This window comes from Odocoileus virginianus, chromosome 7, assembly GCF_023699985.2.
Source record: "Odocoileus virginianus isolate 20LAN1187 ecotype Illinois chromosome 7, Ovbor_1.2, whole genome shotgun sequence".
NCBI lineage: Eukaryota > Metazoa > Chordata > Mammalia > Artiodactyla > Cervidae > Odocoileus > Odocoileus virginianus.
Genome location: NC_069680.1, coordinates 59,804,830 through 59,817,673, shown reverse-complemented (window position 1 = coordinate 59,817,673; position 12,844 = coordinate 59,804,830). Strand labels below are relative to the sequence as shown.

The following is a 12,844-nucleotide window of genomic DNA, read 5'->3' as shown; positions in this document are numbered from 1 at the left end:
CCTGCCAGGGGAGGGGCCCAGGTATGGGGGAAACGGCCAAGATCTGATATAATAAGGTGCTTCTCAGAAACCAGGCAGCAGTCTTATACATATTAACTCACTCAGCACTCACAGAAACCCACCCACGAACGAGGAAACTGAGACAGAGACAGGTGAATTAACTAGCACACGGCCAAGAACAGCAGAGGCAACATCTGAACATGGCTCTGCGCCCCTGACCCTCTCCTTGTGCCTGTCCTAAGTGGGTGGGCGAGTAGGGAGATTGACTCTTTTCAGGAGACTGCAACATCTATTCCTGGAGTGCCAGGCACTGCTCAAAGCACTTGTTTTAACTTTCTTTAATCCTAAAAACAACACACAATAGAGGGCGATACTCTTGCTATCCTTAACCCCATTTTATAGAGATACAAGCCAAAGCACAGAGAAGTTAACCCACTTGCCCAAGGTCACACAGCCAGTAATTAGCAGAGCTGGGCTTGAATTCAGCAATCTGGGTCCAGAATCTTTGCTCTTAGCCACGACTACATACAGCCATTTGGCTGGACCCTAAAAGTAAGAGAAGGTGAGCCATGAGGCTACAGAGGGTGGCAAGGCCACCCCCCCCCCGCAAGAATCATAGTAAGACGCAATATGAAGTCACTGAAGGGCTGTAATCAGAGAACTGGGGTGATCACACTTAGAATTTTTGAAAGACTATCCTGGCTGCCATGCAGATGATGAAGGGGGCGGGGCAGAGTGAAGAGGGGCAGATGAGTGAGGGTCTCCTGCCATGGCCTGGGAGAGCCAAGGGCGGCTTGGGTGGCTCGAGGCAGGCAAGACACACAGAAGGGGATGGCTCTGTGGGAGGCTGAGAAAGTTCAGTCCGTCCTGGAGTCAGGACGTGCAGTGCTGCGTGTGCAGGGGCGGACGTCCTGCTAGCTTAGAGACACTGAATTTGAGGTGCTTTCAGGATATGCTGGAGGAGTGGGATGGCAGGTGTAGGATGGATCTGGAGCTCTGAGGAGATGAAAAACACATACAACATTACAGCCCGAGCTGTCTAATCCTGGAGCAGCCAGCTGCATAAGGTACTGATCTCCCCATTACTGGGGGTGTGTAAGTCTGAGAACCAGGGAGGTTTGGGGAACTCATTCCAGCACATGACTCCTTTCCTTCTAACACTGATTCCATGAGTGGGGAGATGCTGGAGGTGGTAGGACCACCCTCACTCCCCATGTCACTTCCCAAGTCTCCCCCTCCCCAGCTCCCAGGGAAGTCACTTAGGCTGTTTCTGGGAGAACCCCAGCTGATGCCCCTTTAAGCAGCCCCCTTTCCTCACCCCTGTTCCCAGAGGTCACGCTTCCTGTCCTGCCTCACAGGCCACATGTCAGAACAGGATCTGATGCAGAAAACGTCCAAGTGGTGGCCTAGGACGTGAAGAGGCACCTTCACGGGGCCTCTGTAGTGTACAGGAGACTGCAGTGTGAAGTCCCGAGGATGGCAGAGCCCCACGTCCTGTGACAGCCTTTGTGGGGAAGATGTGTCCTCCGGGGGCTGTAGGGCCTCCCTGGCTGAACTTAAAAACCAGGTAGGAATGAGCAGCCTGGCAGGGGGCAGAGTGGACCAGAGCTGCCCGTGGCAGCTTATGAGCTGAGCTAAGGGAAGACAGAGACTTCACTTTGGACCGTGGGCATCGGGGAGGTCAGGGAAGGTGGGGATGAGGGAAAGGTGAAGAGGGGGCTGAGGAGGCCCAGTCCATGTAGACTCCAGCCATGTGGGGTTTTGGGAAGACCCACAATAGCCTCCAGGAGGGGAGACAGGGGTCCAGTGTCTCCCGGAAAGGCTGTGCCCAGCCTCTCAGGCGGGCAGTTCTGCCCCTTTGTACTCGCTTGCCCTCCCCTTTTGAAGGACTGGAGGAGTCCTTGCTGCCAACAGCCACATCCCCGCCCTTTGGGGCACAAAGAGATGTTGCAGAGAGGCCAGCACCCCAGGCAGGAGGTCTGTAGACAGGAGATGGGAGTGCCCACTCGAGGCTGCTGCTGGAGCCTGCCCGCCAAGCCGACAACACGTGGAAGAGCCAGGACCCCAGCCTCCTCCGGCCCTCCCAGCCCCTCTCTGCACCTGGGCCTCACTTTCTCTTGGAGGAGCTTGCTGACTTTCTTTCCAGTTTACTGAGGACTCAAAAAGACTGCTTCTGGGAGGGGAAGAATCCAACCAAAAGAGATGAGAGAAGCATTCCTAAGGCTTCTCCTGTAACCACCTTTCTTCTGGATGGATGACAACTCTCAGCTGATTTTATTCTTTGAAAAACGAAGACCAGGGAACTTCCCTGGTGGTTTGGTGGCTAAGAACACACTTCTCAATGCCGGGGACATAGGTTCCATTTCTGATTGGGAACTGAGATCACACTGCTAAGATGCTGCAGGCCAACTAAGTCTGTGTGCCTCAATGAAAAGCCTCTGCAGCCGAAGGGGGGGAAAATATATATATATATATATATATAGAGAGAGAGAGAGAGAGAGAGAGAGAGAGAGACCAAGGACACTAGTGGTAAGGAGCCTGCCTGCCAATGCAGGAGATTTAAGAGACACTGGTTTGATCCCTGGGTGGGGACGACCCCCTGGAGGAAGACACGGCAACCCACTCCAGTATTCTTGCCTGGAGAATCCCATGGACAGAGGAGCCTGGTGGGCTACAGTCCATGGGGTCGCAAGGAGTCAGACACGACTGAAATGACTTAGCATGGACACACAAGACCAAAACCAAAACCCAACACCCTGCTCCAAAAACAATTAACCCCAATGCTTCCCCTTCTTTAATCCTCCCATACTTTCAAACCATGCAGTGCGTGGTAGGACTGTTACTGAATCTCACTGTGACCCTCATGACTGCCACCGTCAGGCCCTGAAGCACTGCTCTGGACTCAGGCAAGGGGCCCTGGGTAAACTGCACAGGGTGATCCTGGCTCAGGGGAACAGATACAGTTTCTGTCTCTGTCTCTTTCGATAAAAGTGAAGTACAATTTTGAACACACCAAAATGGTTAGTTAAAAGAAATATTTATAAAAATAAGTGCAATGTTTGCTTCAGAGCAACTTGGGAGGGACTGTCAACTGTGGAACTCGTTAGACAACCCACTGCCAGATCCTGCCCACAGGGATCCACATCAGGGTTTAGGGAAGAGGGGTCAGCCTTGGTATATTTTAAAGTCCTGCAGGTACCATTATGCAGCTGACTCATCACCAGTCCAGGGGTAGGCCTTTGAGAGTGTGCAAACATGAGAGAAGGAGGGGAGAGTCACTTTTAAAAGTTACGTTTCTAGAGGACTTTTATCCTTATTTTGCCCCAAAAGAAAATACTCAAGAAACTGCAGAGGCAGACAGATAGATGCACATTATACAGGAAGGCAGCAGGGCAGAGGAGGGAGAAAAAAAAGCGAGGGCAGGGTGATACAGCAGGGCTGAGGTTGGGACTTGTGCAGAATCTTCTTCCTGAACGACTCTGCTCTGCCTGGGGATGACTGCCAGATTTGGGGCTAAGCTTCCTTGGAGGACAGTTCAGTGTCCAAAGGACAAGACCCAGCCCCTCCCTCCTGGAAGCCCAAACATTCTGGAAGCCAAGGCTGGACAGGGACTTTCCTGAAGGTCCTCATCACCAAGACTCGATGTAAGCCTCGGTGCCATTCTTAAAACAAAGACGGTAATGTGAGCTGACATCAAGTCAGCTCGGTCAATGCCACCTCTGTGACAAACCAAACTGAACAGTCCCTGAGCCTGGCCTCTGTGACCTGCCTCGGCTGACTTAGGGCAATGTGGTACTTTATACAGATCGTCTATACGTGTGGCTCTGAATGCCAGCTCTGGGGCCAGACTACCTGGGTTTCAGGCTCTGCTACTTACTAGCAGCAGTGTGACCTTGGGAAAGTAAAGCAACTTCTCTGGTCCTCCACATTCTTCTCTGTAAGAAGCGAATAGTAAAAATATAACCACTTCATAGGATTATTGTGAGAATTAATTAATAGATGTGGTCTTTTCCAAAGAGTCGGCTCTCTGCATAGAACAAGTTGCTCTGCAGCAAACATTGCACTTATTTTTTATCAAGTTTAACTAACCATTTTGGCGTGTTCAAAATTGTACTTCATTTTTATCAAAAATTCTATTTACACTTAAAAAAAGTTGTGGACATGAGGCAGCCTCATTTTGTCTCCACCAGTGATGAGTGAGGTTGTAATGGTTCCAGTTGTTATTATCTGAATCCTTCAACAACACTATTAAGAGGATGTTGTGCCCATTTTTCAGGTTGGGGCACTGAGACTCAGGTCATACAACTAGGTAATGGCAGAGGAGGGATGCTCCCAGCTGCCTGTCCAGGTGAGGACACGTCACACTGAGCCATCCCCACTCTCAGCTGGGACCTGGGGCGCAGCTCTGACTCAGAAGGAGTTCCTCAATTCAGCCTCTACTGACTGCTGCGAAACACCAGCTCCAGGGCACACTCCCTGAGCAAATGCTGGGCGGATAGCTGGGTCTGGGTTGGGGGAGTGGGTGGAAGATAGCTGACTTCTGAGATGGCTTCACTGGCCTCTGGCAGTGGGACCTTAAATCAGCAGCGAATTGGTGAGGGCTGCCTACTCTGTGCAAAGCCTCGGGCTAGCCTCAGTGAAGGATTGGAGACCAGCGAGCTCTTGCCCCTGCCCATTGGGTTGTATGTGATCAAATGGAGAGATAAGATGTTGAAAGGCAGTGGAGAGGAGGGCTCACTGCACAATGTGTCTGAAGCTAAGCCATGGTTGGCAACAGATTTTATCTTGTGTATTGACTCCACTGGACTGGGAGTGGCCACCTGCAGAGCTGTGTTGAGAAGGATTCTGAAACCTAGGTAGGCTCAATGGGCATGTGCTGAGTGATTAGTAATGCCTGCTGTGGTTCTGGGGTAAGAGAAGTCAGCACGTGCCCTATTTTCCTTCTCTGAGTTAGATACTTGGCACGGCCAGGCAGTTCTTCAGGAAGTCAGCAGGGGGAAGGGCCACTTTGGGTCAGGGTGTTTTGGGAAGACTTTCCAGAGGCATGGGGGCAAGTCTGGAATAAGGGGAAAAGGCATCTCTCTGAGAGTGTCAAGTTGTGAGACTACACATAAGGCAGATGGCCTTTTGTTTCAGATGCTTTGACTTTTTCCCACCGTCTTCCTATGAGGGCTGGGAGTCCTCAGTGTGGTTTGGAGCTACTTGCTAGTTTTAAGGCTTTCAGAGAAGCTATGAAACTTTAACAACTCTCCCTAGTTTTATCTCTAGTAAATATTGCTCTGTATTTTTAAAAATTAGAGTCAGGAAATAGTTCTTTGGCTTTTTTTTCTTAAGCTATGCTGCACAGCTTGCAGGATCTTAGTTTCCCAACCAGGGATTGAACCCAGGTCCTTGGCAGTAAAAGCACTGAGTCCTAACCACTGGACTGCCAGGGAATTCCCCAATCGCTCTTTGTCTTGAATGTCAACTCTTGCTAGCGGGGTAGTTGTTTCCTGTGTTGAAGAGGATTCTAAGGCTGTATGTAAGATCAGTGAGAAAGTGTGTGGCAAGTGATTAATAATGTTTACTGAGGGCCAAGAAGTGGAGACTGAAGCACACATTTGCCTTGTCTTGGCCACCAGCTGGCCAGACAAATACTATTGTCCAGAAAGGAGAAGGTGTGGTGTGGAAGAGAGATGCCTGCTGGAGACGGAGGTCCTACCTCCAGGTTCATCTGATGCCTGGTGTGAAGCTTTGGACCTGTTTTCTCATCAGTAGAGTGAGGGGACTAGACTAGTGAGGGTCTCTAAGGGTCTTTCCTCTATTAAAACTAGTCATTTAAGGCTAGTCATTTATCCACAGCATGAAAAGAGGGGTAGCTTTAAGACTGACTCAGGGGAGTGCTGGCTGCATCTGAGGACACCTGGATCTAAGGTCTGTCCATTAACTGAGGCCCAGGCACCCGGGATGCTCACAGGACACTACACAGTTCTCGCCACATACACATTCTCTGTTTAAGAGCCTGCTCCTGCCCCATCTCAGTGCTTCATTCCCAAAGGACCCCATCCAGGCCCCCAGTCTCTCAGCCACTGCTTTGATCTCTCCTCCAAATGCCCCTGGAAAGAGTTCAGTTAGGGGCTCCTGTACACACTATAAATGTGAGGCTTTCCTCTTGTAAGGGTTGTTATTATTATTTTTAGGGATGAAAGAGTCTGCCTGGGGTTCCTCGACATTTTAGCCTGGAAATTTCAACCACTTCCTCTCCCAGGGGATTCTTGGAGTGGAAAATGCCATCAATACCCAAAGGACTGAATCAGAGACAGTGGGATGGAGGTACAGTGATATCAGTCTTCTCATCTGTAAAATGGGGGTAATGAGATGTCAATCCTTAGGGAAGTCATGAGGATTGAGAGAGATAATGTGCAAGGCACTGGCCACTGTACATACCCTACAAGCACAAGACCCTCCTATCAGAATTGCTGTTACTCTTATCGTTGGGGAAGGGGAGTCAGCCTGGCCTCCCTCAGCATTCACCTTGAAGGTGGCTGACACCCCCCTGCTGCCCCTCAGCCTGTAAAATGGATTTGGCAAGTTTAAATTCCACCCTCTTCTCTGTCGTCGCACACTGTCTGCCCAGCCCTAGGTGACATCTGATTTCCTCCATTTGGGACGTTCCTTTTTTTTTTTTTTCTCACAGCAAGCAAATCAACTAACGGGCAGCTGGAGCGCTCATTACGGGTCCCGGACCGGGAGAGAGGCGCTGGTGGGGGCAGAGCTGGAGCTGCGGTCTGGAAGCCACACTCCCAACTCCCACACTCCTCTCCTGGCCGCGACCCACCCCCCTCCCAGCAGCTCAGATCACTCAGATCGAAGCCTCTGCTCACATCTGCCCTTGCCTCCCCTCACTCCAGGCTTCTCTCCTGTGGAGTCCCCTCAGCCTGGCCTTCCCCTTCCTCCTGTCTCCCAGACACGCCTCCACCCCCAGCATGCTAATTTCCCCACTGGGGTGGGTGGTGAGCATGTGCCCCTGGACCCCTGCCTCCGGGCCCTTGCCCAGGCTGTGTGGTTCCCCAGCACGGCCCTGCCCACAGCCCTTCCTCCATCCTCCAGGGAGTGACCCAGGCTCACCAGCTCTAGAATGGATTGCCTTTGTCTGCCCCGTGCTCCGGGGAGCTCTCCAGAAGCACTTGTGACCTGATGTGGTGATACCTTTTAGTGCAACGTTCCATCTGCCATCTCCTGAGAGCCCCACAGCAGCCCCAAGAGGAAGGCAGGGCCAGGGCTTCACAGAGAAGGGATATGAGGTGAGGGCGTGTGTCGTGGCTTGCCTGAGGCCACACGACTGGCAAGGCCCAGCTGGAATCCTGGCACACGGGGTGCCTTTGGGCCCTCATGGGCAGGAATCCTCTGCATACCCATTTCACAGACTCATTCCACAGCAAAACCATCCCCCTGTCCTCACCTGGGAGTTTCCACTGGACCCAGTTCTCACCTTTCTCCTCACTCTGCTCTTTGTTCTGACCTGGGAGAAGAGACCACGGAGAGGAAAGGGTGGAGGAGAGGAAAACGTGGAGGTGCTCCTGAACACCTTTGCTGGCCCAGACATTGCCTGCTCCCAGCACAGCATCATCCCATGGATCTTTACGCGGTGACGCCCACATTCTAAGGCTGCACTGTCCTGCCTTCTGGCCACTCAGGTATCTATTGAGCAGTTATATGAAAGGTGGCTTACTGTGACTGGGGAACTACATTTTAGATTTTATTTAATTTTAATTAACTTAAGTCTAATGAATCACATGTGACTAGTGCTTACTATACGGGACAGTGCCGCCTTGAGAGAGTCCCTTTCAGAGCCACTGGCCTGCAGGCCCCTCCAGGAGAGGGCTCCTGAGGTCATCGCCATGTAGACCAGGTCACCTGCCCCCTCCCCCACAGGACCGCTCCCTCCCCCTATCCCAACGCCCTCTGCTACTGACCTCAGGTCCCACCACTGACGCTGCCATTTCCATTCATTCCTCTCTGTCTCCACAAGTGCCCCTGGCCAGGTCACTGTCCTCGCTGGTCCATACTAACCTCCTATTTGGCGTCCCTGCTCTACCTGGCTCTTCATCTCATTCCGTGTACATCACTGCCTTCCTCAAGACCCCTCCATGGCTCCCCATCGCTCTTACAAAGATCAAAGTGTCTCTAAGGCCCCTCTTGACCTCGGCTACCTGTCTCTCTCTCTGGTTTTCAGCTTCCAGAAGCTGTTCCTTTTGCCCCATCCTCATCCCCATTTGCCTGGAAACCTCCTAGTCACCCTGTAAGTCTTCACATGAAAAATCACTCTCCCAGGGAGCCACCGCCGTCAGGAGCCCTGGACCTCCTCCGCTTTCATTCTCATAGCCTTTTCCGCATGATGTGGTCACTGTCCACTCCCTTCTCTGTGTCCTATTTGTCTGTAAGCTTGAGAGGGCAGAAATGTGCCCCCCGCCCCACAACGCCTGACTCACAGCTGGCTCTCAGGTTCACTTTGGGAATAAGTGCATGAGGGCAGACAATGGAAGGTGGCAGACAGCCTGGGGAGAGCACTGGGGGCGGAGTCCCTGAAAGCGTCCTCTAGTCTAGGATCTCGCCACGTGACCCTGGGAAATCTACTGCCCCACTCTGAGCCTTGGTTCCCCCATCTGTAACATGGGGGTCTGACAGCCAGTAGAAGTTTAGACAGGAAGGCTCAGCCTGGCAGATAATAACACTGTCAGCCCCAAGGTCCTCAGAGCATGAGACGTGACCTAGCTAAGTCTTAAGCAGAGGAAGCCAGGATTGAGGAAAGGGCAGGGACACGCCCTGGCCAGCAGGAGGGGCCAGGAAGGGGAGACGATGGAGAGAGGAACTGAGCAGGACACTCCGGGTCGGATGTTTGTCCCTCAGCAGCCAGGACCCCGGGGATACCTGAGGCAGCCTTCACGTCCCAACACCCTCCCTACCACGCAGCAGTTCCCTCTGCACTGCCAACCAGCCAGCACAGGCCGTCTGCCGGCACTGCGGAGTCCACCGGCTTCCCCCCAGAGTCCCAGAGGACCGTGGGTGGCTTGACGGAGCCCTCCGGCTTCCCTGGGGCCCGGCAGGGCGTGGGAATGAGCTGACGGCAGCAGTCATGGGTGCACCTCTGGCATCAGTAAACCTGCTCTGCTCTGGCCTTCTGACCTCGCTCTCCGTGATTGCCCTGGAGGGCTGCTTTGGCAAGTGCCAGCCTTTGCCTGGTAGAGGCACCGAGAAGAGCCTGGCTGTGGGGTACTGGGGCATCGTGCCAGTATGGCCACGGCACAGCTGCAGTTAGAGCTGGGCTCTCCCGTTTACCATCAGCACCACCACTGTGATGGCAGAGTGGAGCTCAGAGGGGTTAGGGTGTTTGCCTCAGGTGGCACAGCTTCTAAATAGCAGAGTGGGGATAAAAGCTGGGCTCTACCTCCTGCTCTTCACTGTTTCACACACCACCTCCTACTAAGGAAGAGATGCACCCCCAGTTCTTCCCCTTGGAAACTGTCCATGGTCAGCCTGTTCCAGGAGTTCTTCCCAGACGGCCATGGACTTTATCTGTGAATCCTCCCCTCATACAAGGCCCTGGGTCTCCGGAGCTGTCCACATCCTCAGATGTCACCTGGCCTCATGGTCTCCTGGCCAGTCGCTAGTCGGGTGGCACCCCTGAGACTGTGTGTCCCTACTTTCTGTGGACTGTGGGTCTCTTCATGACTCTCAGGATTGTCCTGGCTAAGAGACACTAGTGGCTTCTAACACACTGAGGTTCAAGGATATTTTGGGAATGGGAGAAAGCTCGGCATCCTTTTCCCCGAAAGACACACAGACACAAAATGTTGGGGGCCATTCCAGGGGACCAGGGACAACAAATACAGCTTCAGAACAAGACCGTAAGGGCTTATTTGTGCCCAAGGACAGCAGAACCGAAACAACCAACACCTGGGCCCTAGCGGTCTGGGCAGAGACCAGCCCACCACCTCCTGCAAGGACTGCTCCCTGTCCCCCTCAACCCCTGGGATAACTCACTCCTCTCTCTTCCCAACAGAATATGGCAATAAAAGGCAGCACTGATCGTCGAGGGATGGATGGGGAGGGCTGCGGGAGCCCAGCAAGCCTCGGCCCGGGGCCACCGGGCTCAAGTCCCGCCGCGTGGGCGCTGGGCGGCTCTCACACCGCCCTGGCGAGGAGCCGGGAGGGAGAAATGGACCTGGCCGCCTTTGCGCGCCTCCGCGCCTAGCCTTCCTCCACCTGCCCCGCGCGCTCAGGGCGCTCCCGGCGCGGAACGTGGAGGACGCCTGCTCTAGGCGGGAGCCGAGGGGTCTGGCGCTAGCCGCCCAGGTCCTCCTGCCCACTGGCAGGGCAGCGTCCGTCCCTGGCCCCATCCCTCCCTCAAACAACTGGGGCGAGGCCAGGGCGCACCGCGCGGCGGAGAGAGAGCCCACGGGCACTGGCTGGTCCAAAGTTTGGAGGCTGCGCGAGGGGGCGCCGCGGGGAGGGAATAAAAGGCAGCAACAAAGAGCACAGACCTCATCCAGCAGTTGGTTGACTCGTCCCAAAATAGCCGGCTCCATTTGCTGCTCCCCACGCTCCGCTTCCAGGCGCAGCACCCGGGCCTGCAGCTCGACCGTCCGAAAGTGGGCGAGCAGGCTGAGCGCCAGCGAGCAGAGAGCCAGCGCCAGCAGCCCGCACGACCCAGGGCTCGGCAGCCGAGCACAGCGCTCCGCCGGCGCCACCGCCAGAGCCACTGTCCCGGGTGCGCCCAGCTCCCCAGGGCCGCGGGCACCGGCGGCTGTCGCTTTGCCGGAGCGCTCCGCTACCATCCCCTCGCGTCTTGAGAACCAATAAATAAATAAATAGAATAAATAAAGGCGAGAGCCGCTGCCCCAAAACGCGATCTCAAGCTCCGGGGCAGTGGGGGAAAAGGCTTGTGTCGCTGGAAAAATGTCCCTTTCCTTTGCTCTCGGCAAAGAGGATGGAAAAAATAGCAGCTGGAGGGGGGGCGGGGGGAGCAAAAAAAAAAAAAAAATACAACCAGCAGTGATCGGGGGGTACACCCAGGTGAAAAAAAAAAAGTTGCTTCGAAGAACGTTCCAAGTCCAGGAAAGTTAGGGAAATCTGGCCGGCTCTCCTTTCTGCCCCGTCTGTCCCTTCAAGTATCTGCAGTCCGGAGTTGGTTCAGCACTGTCTGTCCTTCTTGGTGTTTCCCGTCGCTCGGGCGAGCCAGTTTCAGTCCCGGGACGAAGGGGTGCACATGGAGGGCCCCATGGGCAGAGGTGGGTCGTGGCCGCTGCCGAGGAGCGCTGGGGCCGATTCCGGCGCCTCTGTAACTTGACACACGAGCTGCGGCTGCACGGATCGGATGAGCAATCCGTGCTACTTCCCAAACTAATCTCTCCCGCCCCCCTCCCTTCTCCTCCTCCCCTCTCCTCCTCCACCTCCTGCGGGGCCGACGGCTTGGATTTGTTTATTTATGCAAACTCGCCCGGGGTGGGGGGCGTGGTGTGCAGGACCTGCTGCCCCAACCCAACGGCCACGGGAGCCCCTCTCCGGCGCTCCCGGTCCCCTTTGAAGTGACACTTGGAATTATTTATAGGCAGGAAGGGGGTGTGTAGCGGAGCTGGGGCTTGCTTCTCCCCCTTTCTCCCAATCCACATGGAGGGTCCTCTTTGCCTTCCTGCTAAGTTAAGGGTCCAGGCATCACTCTGCTTTCTGACAAGTCAGCACAGCCAGTCTTTGTGATCGTCCAAGGAACCCAGTTGAGTTACTGTCAGGGATCTAGATGGATGTCTATCTCCTGAGCAGGACTGTCTGATTCCCTTCAGCTGCTGCTGAGCACCCCCTGTCATGTCTCTTCCCCTCTCTTCCTCCCCAGACTCCGCTCAGCACCTCCAGCTGCCCCACAGCCTTTGGTGGGGCTCACTTCACCAATCACAGCTTTACTCTGGGGTGAAAGGTCAACCCTCTGGGGTGGGGGGTGGGGCAGCAGAACTGGTGCCCTTGTCTCTCTTTCAGGACCAGGTACAGGTGAATACAAGCTGAGCAGACGGTTATTTCAGGGTATCCAATAGACCAGCCAATCGTCCCACCTGCCGGTCCTGACCCCTCCTCTTCTTGTCTGCTGTGGGTCTGAGACTCATTCCAGCCCTCCGCTGTCAGACCAGCCCGCCCCAACCACTGCAGCCATTAAAGGTGAGCCTTTCTCTCCTTGGCTCCCTTCCGCTATCATTTCCTGTGGTCCAGTAGAGAAAGCTGCCTGAAGGCCATTTTGTAGTTTCCTTTCTTCTCTTGTCACCTCTCCCATTTTAAGTAACATTTGTATCCCAAAGAGACTTTATCTCCTTGCACCTCTTGACATTCCTGCGAATGAGGAGGTGGTGGGATTGAGTTTATGGAGAAAGCTTACTTCCCAGGAACATCCAGAAGGGATGGGGGGATAAAAGACTGGTTCCTGAAATGTAAAACAGAGGTGGGTAGTGGGTATGGTGACAGGAGCATTTCTGTGATTCAATTTTAGAATAACAGGGTTGCCAACTGTACATTTTATATATTTACCTGGTCAATACTAACATATAATCCAGTATCATGGCACACCTCAAAGTGTGGCAGGTGTATTTAATAGAGCAACACAGTAATAAAGTACTTACATCATAAATAATAAATGTTATAACATTGCCTGCCAGGTCAGTTAGCCACTAGGGAGGACTACAGAGATAGAAAGTGATGCCGCAGATAGAAAGTGATGCTGAAGAAAGGACTGGTGGCCAGGAGCTTTGGGTCCGTTCCAGCTCTAGCATTTCCTTAATATGGGATATGGGGTAAGTGTGCCTGTTGCCTTACCCTGTGATGG

At 53.9% G+C, this 12,844-nt stretch overlaps 1 protein-coding gene across 1 annotated transcript in view; it reads right to left on the bottom strand.

The window, feature by feature from the left end:
- The window catches only part of COL13A1 (collagen type XIII alpha 1 chain), a 149,203-nt gene extending 137,828 nt beyond the window's left edge, over positions 1-11,375 (bottom strand). Inside the window, exon 1 of the mRNA XM_070469837.1 lies at positions 10,524-11,375. Coding sequence (XP_070325938.1) covers positions 10,524-10,817 — 294 coding nt within the window. The 5' untranslated portion in view covers positions 10,818-11,375. The remainder of the gene's footprint in view (positions 1-10,523) is intronic.
- Between the last annotated feature and the right edge of the window lie 1,469 nt (positions 11,376-12,844).